The 20,822-nt window shown below is 36.9% G+C and overlaps 2 protein-coding genes across 6 annotated transcripts in view; one reads left to right on the top strand and one right to left on the bottom strand.

Moving 5' to 3' along the window:
• Positions 1–20,822, bottom strand: part of SEPTIN7 (septin 7) — a 594,594-nt gene that overhangs the window by 117,767 nt on the left and 456,005 nt on the right. The window lies entirely within an intron of this gene.
• HERPUD2 (HERPUD family member 2) lies at positions 69–20,335 on the top strand. 4 transcript variants are annotated; one of them, XM_080582996.1, is made up of 8 exons: positions 70–398; positions 5,712–5,789; positions 9,072–9,185; positions 11,111–11,268; positions 16,844–16,969; positions 17,293–17,616; positions 18,793–18,907; positions 19,324–20,335. In XM_080582996.1, the coding sequence occupies exons 1-8, from the start codon at positions 252–254 to the stop codon at positions 19,483–19,485; spliced, it is 1,224 nt and encodes a 407-aa protein (XP_080439122.1). In that variant the 5' UTR covers positions 70–251; the 3' UTR covers positions 19,486–20,335. The 4 variants fall into 4 exon arrangements, with proteins under 4 accessions (XP_080439124.1, XP_080439122.1, XP_080439125.1 ...); XM_080582998.1 differs by lacking the exon at positions 9,072–9,185 and having other exon boundaries at positions 69–398; XM_080582997.1 differs by lacking the exon at positions 5,712–5,789 and having other exon boundaries at positions 81–398.

Below are 20,822 nucleotides of genomic sequence, written 5' to 3'. Positions count from 1 at the left end.
GGCCCCGCGCCTGCGCATTGCGCCCCCCAGCGGCGTGCGGGGGCAGCGGCGGCAGCAGGAGGAGGAGGAGGAGGAGGAGGAGGAAGGCCGTGCTTCCGGTCTCCATTTTACGAGAGGGAGGGAGCGCGGCCATGGGCGTCCCCGGCCGTCTTAGGGAGCTGGGCACTGGCCGCTGAGCCCGCCCTGAGCTCCTGCAGCTTCCAGCGGCTTCGTGTGGCCCCGGGGGGGGGAGATAGAGGGGCAGGGGCGGCATGGAGCAGGGCGTCGTGGGTCCTCCGGTGACCCTCATCATCAAGGCCCCCAACCAGAAGTACACCGACCAGACCGTCAGCTGCTTCCTGGACTGGACCGTGGGCAAGCTGAAGTCGCACCTCTCTAAGGTGTACCCCAGCAAGCCGGTAAGCTGTCGGGACAGCTTGTGCGGGGGTGCCGTGGGGCCTGGGCTGTAGGCAAGGGTTTAGGCTGGGCGCTCTGCAGTGTAAACAAGCAAGGGACCTGCTTCCCCAGAGCTGTGTCTGTAAGTGCAGTGGCTGGCTCTCTGCTTTCAGCAATGCAAGCTAGCTTCTTTTCTGGACCGTTAAAAAAAGCAGTATTCTGAAAGGTGGTAGCGCTGGAGATGTTTATTAACTCTGCTTTTATAGGAACTGGGATGTAGCTATCTTCCATACCCATTTCTGTAAATATAGGAGCGCTCTCTAAAATGATTCCAGTGGTATAGCTAAAATTACCCCCAAGTTCACTAGATGGTGGTGGAACAGGTAGGTGATTATTCATAATATTATTTGAAACATCCAATTGGACAACCTCTCCAGAATTCTTTCCTTTTTCCTTTGGGATGATGTTTTTTGAGTCAGGGCTGAAAACTGTTTTCTCATTTGTTTACAAACTTGTATGATAGTTGTGACTATTTTGAAACTTTGTGTAAAAATCTATAGCTCTTTAGTCCCCAAGGAAAATGCATTTTATTTTGAAGTTCTGTAATTTCCAAATCTAGCAGTTATGAAAAACTGTAGTGTTACTAAACGGCAGTCATACAAAAGAGTGCATTTGACTTTTATGAAGATTTGTTCCAGAAAACCATATAAAGGCAGTGCAGATTCTCCCTCTACTTTGCAGCAGCATGTAGGGCCTAGACCTTGCTGTACAAAACATCAGACAAAGCTTCCGTTTATATTGTAAATGATTCTTTTATTGAACGAGGTGAATACTAACTAGTGTCATTGTTAGTTTCTTTTTTGGGGGTGGGGAGGAGGGTGGAAGTGGATGTAAACAATATCCTTGTGTCTGAAAAGGATTTCTTCCTTCTGGAGAAAGCAGGAGAACAGCAGTCAACAATTTAGGCAGTATCACTGGTAGATTGAGTTCTGTTAAGTGATATTTAAGAACTTGTGGATTTAGTTGTTATTGTTCTCGGTAATTCTCTGCTGAGAGAGCAGATCCACTGTAAAAGAAACAAATACGTGACTTCAGTTGACTGCTGCTTCCTTGCCAGAATGTCCTTCTGTGACGTATTTGTGTTTAAACACTACTTTTCTGATTCATCCAGTGATCTTGCTGAATTGGGCTTCTGGGAAGAATCCTTAATGAACAAGAGGTTTTTATGTTGCATTGTTTTAACCAGTGTTACAATATTAAATTTTGGTTGCTTGAAATATCTTTTTTTCTGTTGACAATGAATTCCTCAACATGCTTCTCTTTATTAAAAATCACAAGAGTAGTTCATAATACTCCCCAAACTAGTATGGATTAAAGAACGGAAGAGTTTATTTAATGAAAGCTATCTCTAATCCAATTTAATTTGGATTTATTGTACTTACTAGCTTTACTTATAACTAAACACAATATTATTTCATAGATCCGTTCAAATTAATCTAATATGGGAGGTGAAGAAAGTTGTCTTCTCTGTATGGTAAAATTGAAAAATTTATCTTTGTCTTGATATGTCTTTTTGACATAATCTTACTACTTTTTCAGATTTATTTAAAACTTTGTGCTTTTAGGAGTGTTTTTCTTTCCTTTTTTTTTTTTTTTTTTTTAAGCAGAGCAGTGTCAGAAGCTTGTCAGTCAGATTTCTATGTTCCATGAATGTGGTAGATCCTGGAAATAACTTACATTACCGTGCTATTTTAAAGTGCTAGAGTACATCGGAACACAGATGCTTCATACAAGTATTGCAGTGTTCTTGAAATTAAGGGTGCAAAATAGAAATCAGCTGTTACTGCTGGTGTACAGTCTCATGTGTGACTTGTACCTTATTCTCCTGTACACGTAGGTAAATTAGTGTCTTTTCTAATTGGAAAACTAATGGTAACGGGTAAATACTTTTACTGAATTTAGTATCTATTAAGAGTATATTATTATAAAATGAGATGGTTGACATAGGCAAGTGAGAAGTTAGGCTTTGGGGGCGGTGTTGTTTGTGATTTTACTAGATTAATTTATGTGGATGACTTAAGTACATACGAATGCCACGTATAGGCAGATTTAAATTGGGTTAGCTATTGTTAAAGCTGGCATACTTAATTTAGTAAGTCACTGAATAGGCTGGGTGGGTTTAAATCAGTGTTAAATTAGCCTGCAGGCCTATACTAAAGTTGATATTTGTAAATAACTTGTTATAACTTCCCTAAAAGAAATCTTTATTTAAGAAAAGAAAACTTGGAAAGCCAACCTGTATGTCTCAGATCTGGCAGATCTTGCATTCAGCACATTAACGACTGTATTGATTATGCCCAGAAACATTGATTTAAGCCTGCTGTTTCTTGTCCCCTGTACCTGTCAGCTAGCATGTATTTTGCCCACAGTTCTAACCAGATGTGGTTCTTTGTATTTTTATTCCCTGTGGCAGAGGGGCTGAGTGACCAAGTAGTAGATGTTTTGTAACTGAAAGCGGGGATAGATTAGAGACTGTATGCTAAAGGAAGTTGTTGCATCATCTTAGGCTTGGTTGTTTTGATAATGTTCTTGGCATATTTAACTTGGACCAAACACTGCAGAAGGAATCCTGCTTGAAAAATGGAAGGAAAAAAACCTGATGAATTGTTGATTTTAAATTCATAACTTTGGGATTATGATCAGGAAACCATCTTTTTCCATCTATGTCAGGTATGAGCCTTTAACCTGTAGGTTCTAGAATCGTTTCATCTGATGTTCTGAGTTTGCTTCTGAAAATGGGGCCACTCTATTATTACTATTTTTGAAGTCTTTTTCTGTCATGGTTCAGCATTTGGTCTAGCAGTGAGCATGTTTTTCTTCGAAGCAGGAGCTGTGGTAGCGAATCTCCTCTGGCAGAGGATGAGTTGAATGCCTATTCCATTTGCTTTGGCATATATTTGAACTGCTGTGCTTTCTTGTTTATCACAAGAATTATTTATTCTATTACTAAACAATTATTGTTTATTTTTCTTCCATCTGCATTAAAAACAAACAAACCCATGCTTCAGAACTCCAGGATGGCTTTAACCCTGAGAATTGCAAGTGGTAATTCCTGTGATGCATGGTTAGGTATTTGAGTTAAGTGCGGAGGAGCATGGGGTTTAAGACCTCTTCTTCCTGCGTTAGTGTCCTTGGCTTAATGTGTTTATCAGTATTCAACCTAAGTAAGCTTTTCTTTTCTGTTTTTAAGGGAGATGAAATGAATTGCTCAGGATTATGTAGTAGATATGCAGGGTCATTTTAACCTGGTTAGGAAGCTGTATTATCAGTGGCACAGGCAAAAATAGTGTGGCCCCATCCTTATTGGATGATGATACAAAGTATTTGGGTTAGGGCTTCTTGTTTGTTTTAACTGCTTACTTGTTCTAATTAATCTCCAGAGTACCTCTCTCAGGATCCAGAAATGGGGTTTCTGGGACTTTTCTTCTCGTTCTACTGATCAAAGCAACAAGCCTCTAACTTAGGAAATCAATGTTTTCTGTGTTCTTGATACATGCAGCAAATTCTAGTTTATCTAAGAAGGCCTTTCCCAGATACAAAATGCAAGTAAACTTGTATCCTGTTAGCAGCCTGTTCTTGCTTGAAAGGAGCAGCCAACAAAATGGCGTAGTTCAAAAGAACTTAGATTGGTATGAGAGAGTGGCTTCTTTGTTGATTTTTTTTTTTAATATAAATAGTGCAGTGATGACTTTCAATTTGTTGCACTATTTATCCATTGGAGCTGCCAATTAACAGTTCTGTGTTGTGAGGCTTATAAAAATGGTTTATTATGTCACTAATTAAAATAGAGAGAAATGCAGAATGAAGAAAATGATTCTTCAGTATAAATGATGGCAGCTAACTTGCCACGTATAGTATCGAACCTTTTCTTCCTATTTAAAGGCGTGTATTTAGTCATGGACATCTAATGTGAATTTGGATTTTTTTTAAAAGCAAAAACTTCTCATCCAATGTATCCTTACAGTTTTTGCTTAGAGCATCTATAAATCTTGTGATATGACTAGAATATTTAGGGGGAAAATCACGTTCTGTAACTCTTCTGTTTTCTGCTGGACTAGGTTACAGCAAGAAAAAATATCAAGACTACTTGGAAAGCTTTTTTTGATTTTATAGGTCTGATTTTCAGCAATTTAGGTCGTAGTATTAGCATGCCTATGACTGCAGAATCGGTAACAGAAGGATGTCAGAGAACAGGGAGAGGTGTTGTAAGACTAGCTGTATGTATGGTGGGGAAATTCTTCAAATATTTCATGCTGATAATGCATATCCGTTCCACTGATGGTAGGCCAGATTTCTTCATCTAGCATTTGGTTAGGTTAGCACTTCTTCAAGTGATAAAAAGCTGTTGGATTGATTCTTAATGCAAGAAAGTAGTTAAAATGAACTTATGTTGGTAATAGTTGGATTTTCTGTAAAGTTCTTTCAATTTTTTTTAAAGTAACTGTTCATTCACAAAGTTACAGCATGTTACTTAGATGCTTGACTGTACTGGACACCTTTCTGTAGATAGGTACCCCAAATGCAGTTTCCATGTAACAAGAATTTTGTTATGATCTCCTCAGCTGAGAATAGTTAAACGTTACTGCCTTACAAATAGCATACCATTTAAAAAAAAAAGAAACTTTTTACTGAGCAATATTAAAGTGTGGAAGTGTAAGACCGGGCAAAAAAAAGCTTACCAAAACTTGAAGACTCCCTTTAAAAAAACAAGTCCTTTTGCTTCTTAGGGATTTTTAATGCCTTGCTGCTTGTTTCTTCTTGTTTTTTCCTTTTTTTTTTTGGTGGGTGGGGTAGGTGTGGGAGAAGGGGTTTGGGAATGGACAGAAATTCCTTACAGAAAGAGATTGAAACTTATGCCCTTCTCCTGCACATTTTAATTATCATTCTGTCATTCTACTAACTATTTTTGTTTTTATTTTCCTTGCACCAGCAATATTTCCATCTACTTTCCCAAGAAGTGTGTGGGAATGAGAGCAGGGTGAAGAGCAAATCTTACTGAAAAGAAAGGAATTTTCAAATATACTTAATGGTTTTCTTGAGGAGCATTTGCCAGTTAAGTGATGTTAAGTGTTACAGCACTCTTGCTGAGTGCATAATAGGAGACCTTTTTCAGATGTAATTTGTTAGTTGGAGTTGCAAGGCCTCTGAAGTGTTTTAAAGGCTGTCCATTTGTGGTTGGAATTATAAGGGATTTTACTCATCTGCAAATGTTATCTCCAGCTGTATATCTGTACAGCTGGAAAAAGCTAAATTCCTTTCTTTGTCCCATCTCCTAGTCTACAAAGGATCAGAGACTGGTGTATTCTGGCAGACTGCTTCCTGATCACCTGCAGCTGAAAGATGTTCTCAGAAAAGTAAGCTTTATATCAACACCATATGATTTTTTTGAGCAAAAACACTTTTTGGGAAATAGTTTAGATTTGTATTGTTTAACTTCAATTTTTTATTGATAAGGTAGAATGTGACCAACCATATAATGCTGATATGTTCTGGAAAATGTATTTTCAAGTATCCCTTGTTTGTAGGATTGTGATACTTGTGGATTGAGGGATGTTTCCAAATGGTGAAAGTGATTAGCCTATCCAAGTACCAAACAGGTAATATGCAGTGTAGAATGACTCTTTGGACAGTTCCTGCTTTGACTCAAGTGGGATCATTTAAAAGAATTTTGTTAGTTTGGGACATCGTTTCATTTCTTGTACTTACTTAAATCCAAGAACTTGCATTTAAAACACAAAAACCAAACGGGACTTGTGTAAGCAAAATAAGGATAAAGCATCTATATGCAAGAAAAGACTTCTAAATTGAATGGTTTTGTTGGGAAATCTGTTTATTGTCCTGGCTTTATTTGTCAGGTATTAGCTGTTCCTGCTAATGTTTACAAACTTGTTGGTTCTTGCTTTTTTTTTCAACTACTTTTCCTTTATTCTGCTGGCTTATCATGGAAACCAATAGTTTTAGTAGTCTGACTTTGGATTCTTTAGGTAATGTGCTAATTAAATCCAAGTCCTGAGTACACATGGAATCTTACATAGGAAATGTTGAAATACATGCACTTGGCTCTCTGATTGGGTTAAATAGCTTGGTTGGATGCTACAAAATAATAGGGACATTGAGTTAAAGTTCTTAATGTATAAAACAATGATATTAAAGTCAATATGATATATAAGATTATCAAGAACTTTGTGTTTTGATTTTGATGGTAACCGAAAATGTAGTGCAATGTTGACTATTCTTTAAATTTCCTGTAAACAGACCAGGATCAATAGCTCTATTTAGAAAATATATTAATTCATTAAACAGTTATTACAATTTTTAATATTAAATATATAAGCTTTGTAGTACAGTACCTGAGTGTTGGTAATGATACTTCTTTTGGCAAACTTCTAAAGTTAAAATCAGTGTGCAAACTGCAGAGTTAGTTACATTTTTATGTTAATACGGAGAAAGGTCTCCAAAAGAGAATAATGCTTTAGTAAAAGTGGGGAACTAAATTTCTGTGTTATATGTAAAGAAAAAGATGCAGAGGAATATTGAATGTTACTTGAACAGGCTAAAGCTGTTGTTCTTTCACAGTCTAGATTGTGAAAAAAACTTTACATAGTTTATCTGTTTACCCCAAAAGATTAAAATTTACTCTGTGTAGTTTTATTACAGAACTGCACCTGAAATATTGCCATCCAGTAATGCTTAAACGTTCATGAAAATGGTTATCTAACATAGCTCACAGCATAGCTGTGCTTATGAAGGGCAAAATGCAGTCAGTCTGAATCCCTTAAATTCACTTGGCCTGCCTACAGTAGACTGATTTTAGGAAACACAAACAACTTCAAGCCTTGTTTTATGTGCTAGAGGAGAGACTTCTGACTAACTAATGTCTGCCTTTAATATTCAGGGGATGTTTGATTTTAAAGGCACTTGAGTAGGTACAGGCCTTGGGTTTAGTTACAGAAACTTACTAATTAGTCATAAGTACAAAGTTAAAGTTTTTTTTACAAAAACTCAAGCAGAAAGAATACCTTCTTCCAACAAAAAAGTATGATTGCTCTGAATTTAAACTTAATTCTCTGCTGTATTCTTCCTAATTGTCTAGATCTAAGTTCCTGATATTATCAGAGGATTTACTAAGTCTCTCAAATTAGTTTTATGATACTTGCTTTTTGATACTGAGTGGTGTTATTTTGCTGATATAAAACATGTGGAGGCTGGATGTTGTGGGACTCCTTAAGCATAGTGATATCAGAAATGTTGTATATGGAATAAAAACATTACAATAAATTGTCCCATTTAATAAAGCTGTACGCTGTAAGCTTGTCAATATTTCTGCCTTCCTTTACTTCTCCAAGTGGCATAAGGTCTTCTGTAGAAAGGAGGTAAGTAGTTAGGCGGAAGGCTTTTGGCTTGGTCACAGCGCTGATGGCTGGTGTTCAGTGCTCTCTGATCACTGCGTGCTGTCACCAGCTTGTAGGAAGTGGCTGTGTGACAGCGAGGCCGTGCTTGCCACTAGGAACTGCTATGTGCAGAGGGGTTGAAAAGTCTGGGTATGGATAGGCTGTGCTAGCTGGGCTGCACTATGGTGTACAAAAGCAGTTTAGTTTTTTGTTCCTAAAGATTAAAACTTTAAAAATGGTGGAAAGCACACTTATTTTTTTAGTTGAAGACAAGCAGTATTTCTAAATGCTATCACATTAAATACTGCAGCTTGACTGCACCATGCTGATTTCAGAAGGGGATATTTTTTCTAGTATTTTTGTACATAAAATTTGGTTACTAGGAAGCTATAGTGTGCAGCTTAAATACAGTCATAGCTGTTCTTGTTGCTATGGCCATATGAGCTTCAGGCATGCTGATATAATGGGCTGTTTTCATTTGACATAGTAGAATAGCCTCAGATTGAAGTTGTTATAGCATCCATATTTGATGGGGGAGCATATTCATGAAGAATTGGTGTAGGCTGATAACTTGCATTGCTGGCGTGGCCTTGAGTGGTGCCACTTGTTCCCTTCCTTGCTGTCAAGTATTTAGAAATACTGAAGCCCTGTTTAGCACTTGGAATAGTGTTCCCTGGGTGTGGAATATCTGCAGGGACTTTTTGAATGGGTGGTGCCTGAAGGATAGGCTTGGGTTGAGCTTAGACTGCAGTGAGGTGCAGGCAATAGCTGGTATTTTTTTCTTATCTTGGACTGCTCATAGAATTCCAGCTCCTACATTTTTCATTTACCATGATTTTTATTGAATAACGCTCCTCATTAAATCTCAACGCAAACGTAGGCATTCTTAACTTTGAGCACTGCAAAGAGTGAGGTTTTCCCAAAATAAAAGTCAAAGCATCATCTGTGCTTTCTCATGTTTCTCCGTGTGGTTTTCTGTTGGTTCTGCTATACTGCAATTTTAGGGGAAACTGGGGGTAAGTGGATGCTTAGTATGTGATTATGGACAGCTACTATGAAAACTTTAGTTGAGAAACAGGAAGCTTCTCTTGTTCTAGGCTCAACTTTTGCTTTGCGGTGTCCATTTTGTTTAATGTATGTATACTGAATACGAGGGAAACTTCGAAGGTGGGTATTTAAACACAGTTTTTGCTTGTTTTTTTGCAAATATTGTTACTTTAGCTCTTCAATCTCTTTGATTTTTAGCAAGATGAATATCATATGGTTCATCTGGTATGTACTTCCCGGACACCCCCAAGTTCTCCAAAACCCAGCACCAGTAGAGGTGGTCACGGAGCTTCAACCTCCAGCAGTAGCTCAGTGAGTTTTTTTCATACACAGGACATGAATTTCTTCTACAGCAAGGAAGCTTTCTAGCAAGTTCTTTTCTCATTCCTAAAATCTGACTGTAAAAACATGTGGTGAAAGTAGAGTATGTCATATGAATTTGTAGAATTAGACTTGATTATTTAAGGATGTCATTTTAAATAAATGTGAACTTTCAAATAGTAATGCCATCATGTTTATTAGATGATAAAGCACTACTTTTTCTAAGCTATTCTTTCTTTTCCATGTTTTCTTTATGGAACAGGAACATGGAGAGAGAGAAATGTGCTGTGTCTTTGCCAGAAACTGACTAGTGTATTTAGACTTTAAACTGAGTTCTGATTAGTTCTGCAAATATCTCCTCTACTGAAGAGAGACCAGTCAATTTAGTGCCCTTGTTTTGAGAAAGGTGGTACTTGGCCAGTGTTCATTCTGCTTGACAAGAATTGGACAGTACTTACTCAGTTTCAAGGTAGTCATAGTGTTGATAGTCTGTAAGGTGATGAGGAGTAGAAAGTTGTCATTTATTTTTTTTTTAGTTAATTGTTCAAAGTACCCTTTTTTGGTGTGTTTGCAGTTCTTCCATTCACCCTTCACTTCGTTCTGTTTGGAACTGGGAAATGGTGGTGTTCTTTAGTTGTACTCATTTTTAATAGAAGTGAAGGTAATATTTCTGTTGATGACTTGCTCATCATCACTGTAATTATCCTGGCTTTCTTCAGAGCTGGTAGTATCAGTAAGTGATTTGTGAAGGTTAGTCAGAAAGGAGAGCGTACAAAATTGTTAGTCTTCATCAGTGGTGGGTAGATTACCATTTAAATAATAATAAGCTTGGTTCTTCTATTGACAGGGTACTGTTTCTGATTGCTGTTCAACAGACAGATAAAGTAGCACTTTAAACAGTTGAAGAGAGTGGATAGTATTTACACTCTTCATACTTGCAAACAGCAATAGAAATACAGAGAGGGCTTCGTTTATTTTATTGCTACATTGCTGTAAATAATGAATTTAAATAACTATTAATGACTGCTTAAAGCAGTCAGTGTGCATGGCGTCAAATTTGTAATACTTTGAAAGTCAACCTAATCCCAAAGCTTGAATGGCCTTTATTCTTGCATTTGCTTTTTTCCCCCTGTCTAGTGGTAAATTTTTCTTGTTTTCCTTTGTAGGGCAAATGTGATATGGATGTCTTTACATAATTGCAGCTCCTCACTTCCTGAGTTGTCAAAGTTGAAGAGGATTTTTTACTGAGTAAACATTAAAATAGTGCTTAGCAGTAGGGTTTGGGGATATAATAAAACTAAAATAATGCATCTCCATGGCCAAATTACAGTCTTATTCTGGTGACATGTAACCTAGGAGAGCCAGCTGTTTGTTCTTCTAGGATTAAGTATTTATCTTGGAAAACATTGAAGTCCTGACAGTCTATTTAGATGGGTTTCTTGGAGCCTAAGTAGTTCCCAGCTACTTTTCTGTTATTCGCTCTTCCAGTCCAAGCAGTTGGCACAGTAATTTGGATTGTGCAGCTGGCACAGTGAAGAGGTTAATTAGAAAAATAGAAGAGGAAACTGAAAACAAGGACAGAGGGAGGGGTATTTTATTTTACAGCAGGAACTTCTTTCTGATATTCATAACCTGAGCTTGTAGTTACTTTTGTTAACGATAGCCTCTAGAATTTGTTGCTGCTAAGTACTTTTTTCTGAATTAAGCTTTAGTTCAGTGCAGCTTTTTGAAACGTCACTTTTTTATATGTGCACTTGAGTGCATTTTTTTTACTAAAAGCTTGCCAGATTCAATAAAATCCCAGTAGACTTGTCTGTTGTTTATATACACAATAAGATAGTTTTCTTAAGACATGGTTGTAAACTCTTGTTACTGTAGTGAAAATATCCTCAACATCAATTTTCTTTATTTTAAAGAATATGGACCATTCTGGATCAACTGCTGCCTCATCCACAAACCAAGAAGATTCGTCTACATCTTTGAACACTAGTGCAGATGGAGTGAGGCATCGTAATCTTCCACAAGCACAAAGCAATCCCATACCAAGCCACCAGTTCCCTTATTTAATGCAAGGGTAAGTGAAATTAAAACAATCTTCATCTTTTCCATGCTCTTTTTAAATGTTCTGTTACAATTGATTCTTGCACACTCTGCAAAATGATTTGGCTACTTCATCTTGAAGCATAAGTCACGTTTAGAAATTTCTATGAACATTAATGTTTTAAGACAGGAGTCATTCAAAGAGTAAGTGTACTTGGTGCTCCCCTTCAAACTGTTCTCTTTCACTTTATGCTTTCTGCTTTTAACTTTCTGTTGATGAGGGCAGTTTCAATGTTTATCTAGTGGATGTAGTTAGCAATGTAAGTGATCAAATGATTGTCTGGTTGCTTTTTCTAGTCCTCTATTGTAATAATCAAGACTAAAATGTTACCAAATATGATGGTTCTTAATTTTTGACTTTTTAATGGGATGCAACTCTTCACTTGTCCATATTGGATTCAGTTATAGAAATAATGAGGTATTCTGAGTACCTGTAAGTGCTTGTGAATGTACAAAGTTAAAATATTTTCATATATAACCAGTGTGTATACTTCTTGATTAGATCTGGTATTTAACTTTCAAAATTGTCTGTTTTTCCCCACTTAAAAAGGATCTTTAAGAATTTTTTTAGCCTGCATGACCCATGACCTTTACAACTTTATAAACCCCTTTAAAAATTTCTTCCAAGGGAGGATAGTGCATTCTGATATGATAATTGTCATTTCCTCAGGGAACACTTTTCAAGGCTTCTTTCTCACAAGGTGTTCTACTATAGTGCTGTTTATTTTCCAGGGATTTTGAAGAATGTGGCGGGGGACACCCACAAAAACAATCTATGAATCTACTAACAGTAGCAATTGTTTTTGTCACTGGGAAGGAAATTGGTTAAATTAACAGTTCTTAACACAAGTTAAATGCATTTTCAGTTACTCTCCTGTTAGAATTTGTGTAGACTTTACTAGTCTTACTAGTTTTCATGTATTCTGCTGGGAGGAGAGTGCTTTTGCAATGGGTGGAGTACTCTGTTATTCTGACCACATTAATCTTTGTGGAAGTGGTTATGCTTGCCTTTGTGACAAATCTAGGTGATGCTAAGTTGACTGCAGTTCAGTGTACTGTAAGTTAATTCTGGAAGCAATTTTTTTGCATGTTGCATTATTCATCTCTAAGGTGGTTTATTTTTTTAATTAGCTTTTCACAAATATGTACCATGAGCATGAGTTTTTTTTCTATCGGTATGTGTGACGAGCTGGATAGCCTTTGGACTTGAGAAAGACAACAGAACTGTTGTTCAGCCTTTTAGCTGAAAAAATTCAGTTAAAAAAATACAGGAGGAATCAGTTTAGAAGACATGACTGTTTAAAAGAGCATATTTATTTATTAAGTTATTCTAAGACTGTGTCTCTATTGGCAAGTGATGTGGACTGAGAGGTGTGGTTCTGTAGACTGAAGGAGGTGCTGAGAACCTGACATCAGCACTGCATGTATTTCAGGACTTTCTGTCTTATTTGGACTAAGTCTAATTTGATCAGTTGGCACAGTTGCATATTTGTTGCTGAAGTGCATTAGCAATGTGTCTGAATCATATCTTTCAACTTAGTGTAATTCCAAAGGAATCCAGGTGGTGATCCAAGAGCATTCTGTGGTGCAACCAAAAAAACTAGTGAGAGGAAATGACTGGAGACTAGTTTCAAGAGCACAGACCTGATCTGAACAGAAATCACAAATGCCAGAATAGATGCACCCTAAATAATCTTAGTGTGTGTGGTTGTTGTTTCTTTTTTGTAAAAGCAATTTAGTTGTATAGTATCAGAGCCTTAGGTGGTATATTCTTGCTTTGGACTACTAGGCACTGGCTCTACCCTAAATAGAAAGTCTGGGCTAGCACCTGTTGTAGTCCACTGTCTTCTTGAAATGCCCTTTTTAGTGCTGTCAGTAGCCTTCTCAGATAGATGCATCTGTTTTTGCTTCAGCACTCTGCTACCTGTATTATAGCAACAAGAAATGCCTTCTATTTTTTTCAGCTACTCTTAAACATCATCTGGGGCAATGAAATTCAGTATTAATGTAATTTATACATGGACTGAGGCTTGTTAAGAACAATGAAGGTCTGTAGCTGAAACTTCCATTGCCTTATGGATTTTTCTTGGTTTCATGACCAAACACAGTTTTATTCTAGCTGTATGATGAACTATAGACTCTACTGATGGGGAAGTGTCTCCAGACACTTGAAAATATATCAGAGTCCAATTCCTTGTGTGTCTTGCAACATTTTCATTAGTAAAGTAGTTAGTACCAATAAGAAATATGAACTTTGTGCAGTTAAGTGATGGTTTTGATGTTTCTTAGTTTCTGGTGCAAGACTTCAGTTTCCAAGTTGAATACCCTTTGAGAAAACAGCTAAATCAGATTTTTAAAATGTTCTCTGTAATATTTCAGTACTCTGTTGCTTTAGAGTTTTTGTAAATGGCATTTTCTAAACATCCACATTTGAGGTGGGACTGAACAAGTAGTCTATGCTTCTACCAAGTCAGTTTTGTGCTGTGGGGAGTAAGCATGGTGTTTGCTCCTATGGACTTAGTTCAAGGCCGTACTGTTCTGTGCAGGTACAAACTGAACTCAGTCCTAAAATGGCTTGCATTTCAGATTAGGGAGTACATGGAAGCAATAAACAGATAAGAAACATGAAGACAGGGAGATTGTTTGTCAAGTTGAACAGCCCACCTAATAAAATGTTTTCATATTGTTTACATAATAATGTTTGAAAGTAGACAACAAAATGACATACTGACAGCATACAGAATGTTCAGCACACAAATGCCAACTTTGCTTCATCAGTAGCACTTGTTCAGTCTGTGTTTTCTAAAAGTAGCAAATATACAGTGGAGGATGTTGAAATAGCACTTGAAGTTGATATCTCAGCCTCATGTGAGGCTAATAGTAAATGAGGCATCTTTGTGGGTTAAAGGATGTTAAACAAATGCAGTTATTGTCAGTGGTGCAAGATGATAAAGACTGAGCTTCTAAGCTTGAAGTTAAAACTTCAAGTTATAATTTTTTTCCACTGGTGGTGAGCAATAGCTTCATGATGATACCGGCTAAATAACTGCAGAACGTTAATGTGTTCTGAAACATTACTTCTAAATAAAGCCCAATTAGATCATTTTAGTTTTCTTCCATATACCAAAAGTAGTAATTCTGGGCTTCATAGTCACTGAAAGAGCAATGTGCCTCTTCAGAATATTCTGAAGCTACCTCTGCATTTGAACCTAAAACCTGTTTTTTTGACATACCTAACTATTCTTCTGCAGTCTGCTGTTATATTTTTGAAACAACTGTGCCTATGCAATTTTGCTTCCCTGCTCTTGTGCTGTTGTTGCCATTCTCTTGAAATACTCCATTTTTCTCCTCCTGTTAGAGGAAGATAAGGAGAAAGCATGTGCTACTTCCCTTTTCCTTCTAACAGCTAGCCAGCTTGCTTGGCTGGGAAGAGCATCTTCCTTTGGAGACGTTCTTCTCACTGGAATACTCTGTGCTGTGTTTAGAGTTTTCCTGAATTTCTTAAATTAACTTAATAGTCTGCCAGTTGTAATAGGTCACTGACAAAATCTGCCTAACTTTGATTTTTTTTGACACAGAAACCAGTTTTTGAATATTGATGTCTACTTCTTCTCATTAATGACATCAGAACTTGAAAAGTTGGCGTGCTTCTCAAAAAGCCACATCTAGAAAAGCAGTTTAAAACAAAACAGAAAAAACAAACAAACAAAACAAAATGCTAAAATACATTAATGAGAGAGGAAAGAACATTACTGGAGTCTTCTATGGTTTGTCTTGGTTGGCTAGCTTCTTTTTCTGCAACCTCCCTTTAAGCTTTAGATACTGAGAAAGCAACTTCAGAAAGAGTTGGAAGAAAATTGAGGCTTGGATCCTATATTCCTAAAATACATGTTTGTTTGGAGCTATTAATTTAAGACCTCACAACTTCTGTTGAGCTCTGTTCAGTACATTTAAAGAGAAGTGAGCCTAAACTCTCGGGAGGAGGGGGGAAAGGTGAATTCCTGCAGAATTCACTGCCGAGTTCTGAGGTAGCACTGTTTTTCGGTGACTGAGCTAGGGAAATAGGTGTGGTCAAACAACGGTTCTTCCTGTTTTCATCCCCATACGGAATTCTTCCTGCTTGTAATTGAGATATTGCTCTTTGATTTGTCATGACACAGAACTTAGGATACCCATGTAGAAGACTATCTTTACGTTTTGAGGGTCGTTATTTTCTGAATTTTGGAGGAATTTTAGTTATCAAAGGGCTTGCCAATTCAAGGGTTAGAAAAACATTCTTAAAGTTTGCAACCATAAAGACAAAAGTATGATTGTTTTTTGTATAGGAGCTTGAAAGCTCTGCTGTTGTATTACATGAATTTTTCAGAAACTGCTCATTAACAGGGCTACCAGTTCACCCTCTGTTTCTTTCATAAACTGAGAGGACTGTATATGAATATCTCTGTGGTATCAGGAGCGTAGCTTTTGCTTTATCGCTACTTTTTTTCCAAACTATTGTCAAAACAAGCAATGACTGAATTCAAAAATAACAAACCAAGTTTTAGCAGAGGTCATGCATGGAGTTGCATAGCAGCCTCTTGTCCAGAATTAGTAAAGTACTCTTCCATGTATAAGATGGAAAAAGATTCTAATGTCTTCCCCCCACCTTTCTTTCTGGGCATGTCTTGTATATCTGAATGCCTGGGAGACTAATGAAATCTCTTGGTAATATCTTTGCAGGGAGTGCCTTACTTAGGGAACAGGTGTAGTCCGCAGTACAATAACAGCAGTCTCAGCTTTTGCTACCTGCAGTCTGAATAAACTTTTCTTCATGCTTTGTACTCTCATGCTGTCCTGAAAGATGTCCTGGTTTACTACAGTTTACTACATCAAAATCTTTGGGGAAAGAGTTGGAAATCTTGCCAAAACATGCTATATGCTCTAGGAGGTAAGAGAGGCTAATAAGTTTAAAAGCAGACAAAACCAAACCCAAAGTTGATGTATAGGAGCTTTGTATCTCTTGCATGTGAAACAGAATTAAAAGCCTGTAGGAGAATCCCTTTTAATTAAAGTATTAAGGGGTAAGAGTTATATTTGTGGTGTTCTCTTAGTTGCGGTCTTCAGATGCTGTATCTGAAAAGTTAGTTTTGCTGTCTTTGCTTATGTGTAGTTCTTCGTGTCTGTGATTACAGTGATATTTCAGGTTTCATTTGTAAAAGAAAGCTATAGAGGTAGTAAGTTTTGTATTTACAGCTCCTGTAAGGCTGACCTCTGAACTTAAAAGGAATTAAATGAATACATTTCTGCAGTTAACATGTTGTTTATCCCAGAGACACAGCTAGTGACAGACATCTAAGTACAAAATCATAAATCTTCTTTCTATAGAAATAACTTCACTTATTAATTTACTCTATGTTCTTTTGGAATGGGTTGGATGATCTTGCTACATGTTTGTGTTACTTCAGAGCGTCATTTTAGGGGGACAAATGAAGAATGCTTCTTCTAGAATTCAGTGCATTTTAGAACATGGCAATATTGAACTGAATGTTTTTCTTTTACTCCTTTTACAGCAATATAGGCAACCAATTTCCAGGCCACGGTGTACCTGCTGGAGGATTTCCTATGTATCCTGCATTCAGTCCCTTACAGATGATATGGTGGCAACAAATGTATGCACGTCAGTACTACATGCAATAGTAAGTTTGCATTATATTAGGTAGTGCTGAGTTACACTATGGAAAGGAAAGTCTTAAATATTGTTTACAGCATCAAAGTATTTGTGCTTATTTTGTCTGGCTGTGCTGTTTTTATAGTGATAAATTTTGTGCAACTAAATACAAAGTCCAGTTTTGTATTGGAATTAGATAATTGTATTAAGTAAAGATTTAAGGAAAAAAGTGCTTTTTTGTTTTGATTTGTACTGTCTGAAACTTTGTTTTCAGTAGTGTAGGAAAGAAGGCAAGAATAGGTTTAGACACTTTGCATGTTTTTTGACAAAAGTTTTATTTGACTTTTTTAGCCAAGCTGCTGTTTCAGCCCAAGTGACTTCCAGCACTGAATCAGCGAGATCTGCAGTTGCTCAGGCTGTAAATTCACAACATGGTCGTGCAAATGAGCCTGCAGCAGTGCCAAATGTAGCTGTCCAAGAGAACAGGCCTGTAAACCCGAATGTTCAGATGAATGCACAGGGAGGTCCAGTAGTTAATGAGGAGGACTTCAACCGGGACTGGCTGGACTGGATGTACACTTTCTCTAGAGCAGCTATTCTTCTGAGCATTGTATACTTCTATTCTTCCTTCAGTCGGTTTGTCATGGTAATGGGAGCCATGCTACTGGTTTATTTGTGAGTACAACAGTTAAGTACAGCTGCAGAGCAGATATATGGGTTATACAGCTAGCGTATAATCTCTTTTAAACTTTGAGAAATGTTTCAAATGTGAAAGTTTAGGCTCTGCTCCTCTTGTATGGTGTGTACAAATTTGAATTTCAAATGAGCAGAGAAGCCATTTTTTTAAAAAAGCATTCCTGGGACCTTTTACAGTAACTTGGTTACCACTTAAAACAGTGTGCTTAAATACTGGTGATATGTACAGGTCAGTATTGTAGAAATGTAGAATTTAAGGATGGAAATTAAGGATGTTGGGATGAGGAGGGAAGTTCATGTAGTAACTGAAGTGTATGCTTGTGTAAACTTAAACTTTACTGCTTGAATATGAAGGGAAAACTGCAGAGCTGTACTCATTTATACATCAAATGTATAGAATTTTGCAGTAAATTGTGTTAGGCAGAGATAAGAGATAACTAACAGTGGATGTCATATCTGGCAGAATTGTAAGGACATCTTAAAAAATGTTAATGATGTATCATGAAGACCATTTTATTAAGATGTATCAATACTGTAGTCATCAGTTCCTTTAGTGAAACAAATATCTTAATGATGTAAAGAGTGAAAACTGACAGTAATGTGATGTTTTTGGACTGATGTCATTCATTGACAGTTTACTTACATGTAGTCTGATCTTTGTGACTTTAAGAGCATACTTGCATGGATTGTTCTGTTTCTGATGCAGGTGTGGTAGTTGAAACTCAAATATAGACATCTGAAAATGTAGGAGAGGCTTACTTAATTTAAAATGGTAATGTGGTTCAAGCCTTAGCTCAAGTTTAAATTGAAAGTCAACTTTGAACTATGAAAATTAAAGCCACCTTTAAAAATAATAAAATGTAAATACTTAAAAATGGGGAAGAGGAGCCCCCCAGTATTCTAAACATTTCATCAGCTAATTATGGAAAACTGCATCTTCTGGCACAGGGTGCTACGAACAGTGCTGCTGAAACCTAGCAAGACCTTTCTTAACCCAGATATCAAAGAATACACATTCTATCTAGAAGTTAAACTTCTGGAAAAATGCAAGGAGCTTCATCCATTTGCAAGCACTTGAAGAACTTACTACAGTAGGTAGGAGAAAATAATTCTTCCTTTCACAAGGTTTTTCAGCTGTTCCATTTTCTTATGTAGACACCAGGCTGGATGGTTCCCCTTTAGGCAAGAGGGAGGCCAGCAACAGGCAGCCAATAATGTGGAAGGGAACCGTGATGGGCAAAATGCAAATAATCCTGATCTTGAGGAGATGGTAAGAGCAGACATATCTTTAAGATTTCTGTATGTTATATTGTAAAGTATATGTAACTACCTGTAGCACAAATCTCGAGTTGGTAATGATTAAGCAGGAAAATGTTATTTCATTTTTTTCCCTCTTACTAGTTGAGTATTGATGTCTGGACAGAAGGACTGACTACTTTGTGAAATATAGCTGGTTCAACCGGAAAGCTCTCAGCGTTATCTTCTCTGTTATGCAGGCTGGTTAAATTTGGTATCTTTCCAGTCTGAAGTAGAGATGATCACTAACTGTCAATCACAGATTTTCTTTGTGCTAGTTATTCTTCAGGAGACTATTCTGAGAAAACTTAATGTAGGACAATGCTGCTCTTAACTTTTGTCAGAGCTCTGAAAGGAAGCAGTTGAATTGTTCAATTTCTGTTTTTAAAGGAACGACTTATGGATGATGGGATTGATGAAGACAGTGGAGAAGATGCAGGTGAAGATGCCAATATAGAGCAGCAGCCTGGATTCATGGCTTCTGCTTGGTCCTTTATTACAACTTTCTTCACGTCACTCATCCCTGAAGGGCCTCCGCAGGTTGGCAATTAAAATGGAAAAGGAACTGTCAGGCAGTCTCAGTAGCCATACATAGAAGTGGAGCAGATTGTAGATGGTTTTAAATACAGTGCAATTTCAGAAAATGTATATTGTTATCTTTTTGATCATGGTGTAAAAAAATGTGTATTTTTTCTTTTGGCTTTCTCATACATCGCATATTTTAAGCACAAGTGGACTACTAAATGCTTTCTTTAAGATTCTTCTTTTTCTGAAGAATGAAATGTAAAGATATTGGTCTTCCATGTTTTGTTTTTAATTTCAGGTGTGTATTACACTGAGGCAAAAACCTTGTACTTAGTCTGCACCATTGCCTCTTTAAAGAGCTGTTAAAAATATGAATGTTGGCAGACTTTTCCAAATGCTGTCTATTCATCTGAATAACTTCAATGTATCTTGTGTTAGTTTTATGCAGGGTATGACTTATCATTTGGGATTTGGAGTTTATGTCATTCCCAAAAGAATGCTGTAAACACCAGGATTACTTGCTAATGGCATGTTGTCTTCATGCCACAAAATACTAAGCCTCTTCTCATATCTTTAGAAAGCTAAAAGCTTTGTCTTGAGGCTATACTGAAGTTCATTAAACTTTGAGATGGTTGACAGCTCTTCAAAGAGAATCAGCAGTGATGGGATAAACTTTAAATGTTTGATACATACAGTACTTTTTAAAAAAAACCATAGATGTACTGGGGAAAAACATGTAAATTAGTTTTTTTAATGAAAAAAAACTGTTATGGTAACTTTTGGATGTTTATATGCATATCTGAATGCAAACAGTGCATTGTGAAGGATGAGGATATGATTGAGAGTGGAATAAAGTTAATCATGGTGGCATTACTGATATTGACTACAGTGTTATGTTTGTAGCAGTGCATATGCAATTACAGGTAGGAAGAATCTCATCATCAGGATAAGTTTTCTTATTTTTCTGTTCCTTCTAAATTAAGACAAAGAAAATTGTACGTGAGAATAGTATAGTGCTTCTGTCAGTTTTCAATTATCTTTAGATTTTAATCAGTCAAGAAGTTTCACGTATTTTTTTGTCCCTAGTTCTGAAGCGACTGTGTCCTACTGAACTTCAGAGTATCTGCAAAGTTCCAGTTAAACTTTAACCAATAGAAAACTTAAGCAGATTTTTAATTTTCAGGTACAAGGCAAGGCTCTTAAATAAGTCTGAACAGCTGAGAAATAAGGTTTTGTTTTCTGCTCTCATGATGAACTGCTGAAGCTGTGCAATGAAGATTTAAACTTAAAATAACTCTTTTAGTTTTATACTCTGAAACATTTGTCAGGATTTCTAGGCTTCATTGAGAGTTGAATTTAAGCTG

This window comes from Anser brachyrhynchus (assembly GCF_964034855.1).
Source record: "Anser brachyrhynchus genome assembly, chromosome: 2".
NCBI classification, from domain to species: Eukaryota; Metazoa; Chordata; class Aves; order Anseriformes; family Anatidae; genus Anser; species Anser brachyrhynchus.
Note: the sequence above shows the minus strand (reverse complement) of the source record. Positions and strands in the feature narration are given on the sequence as shown.

What these genes read in the sequence shown, in the direction of transcription:
- HERPUD2 (XM_080582996.1), top strand. Translation starts at nt 252, where the DNA reads ATGGAGCAGGGCGTCGTGGGTCCTCCGGTGACCCTCATCATCAAGGCC. An exon ending in TTCCCTTATTTAATGCAAGG is followed by an intron (nt 11,269 to 16,843) that starts GTAAGTGAAATT and finishes CTCCTTTTACAG; the next exon opens with CAATATAGGCAACCAATTTC. An exon ending in GCCATGCTACTGGTTTATTT is followed by an intron (nt 17,617 to 18,792) that starts GTGAGTACAACA and finishes TTTCTTATGTAG; the next exon opens with ACACCAGGCTGGATGGTTCC.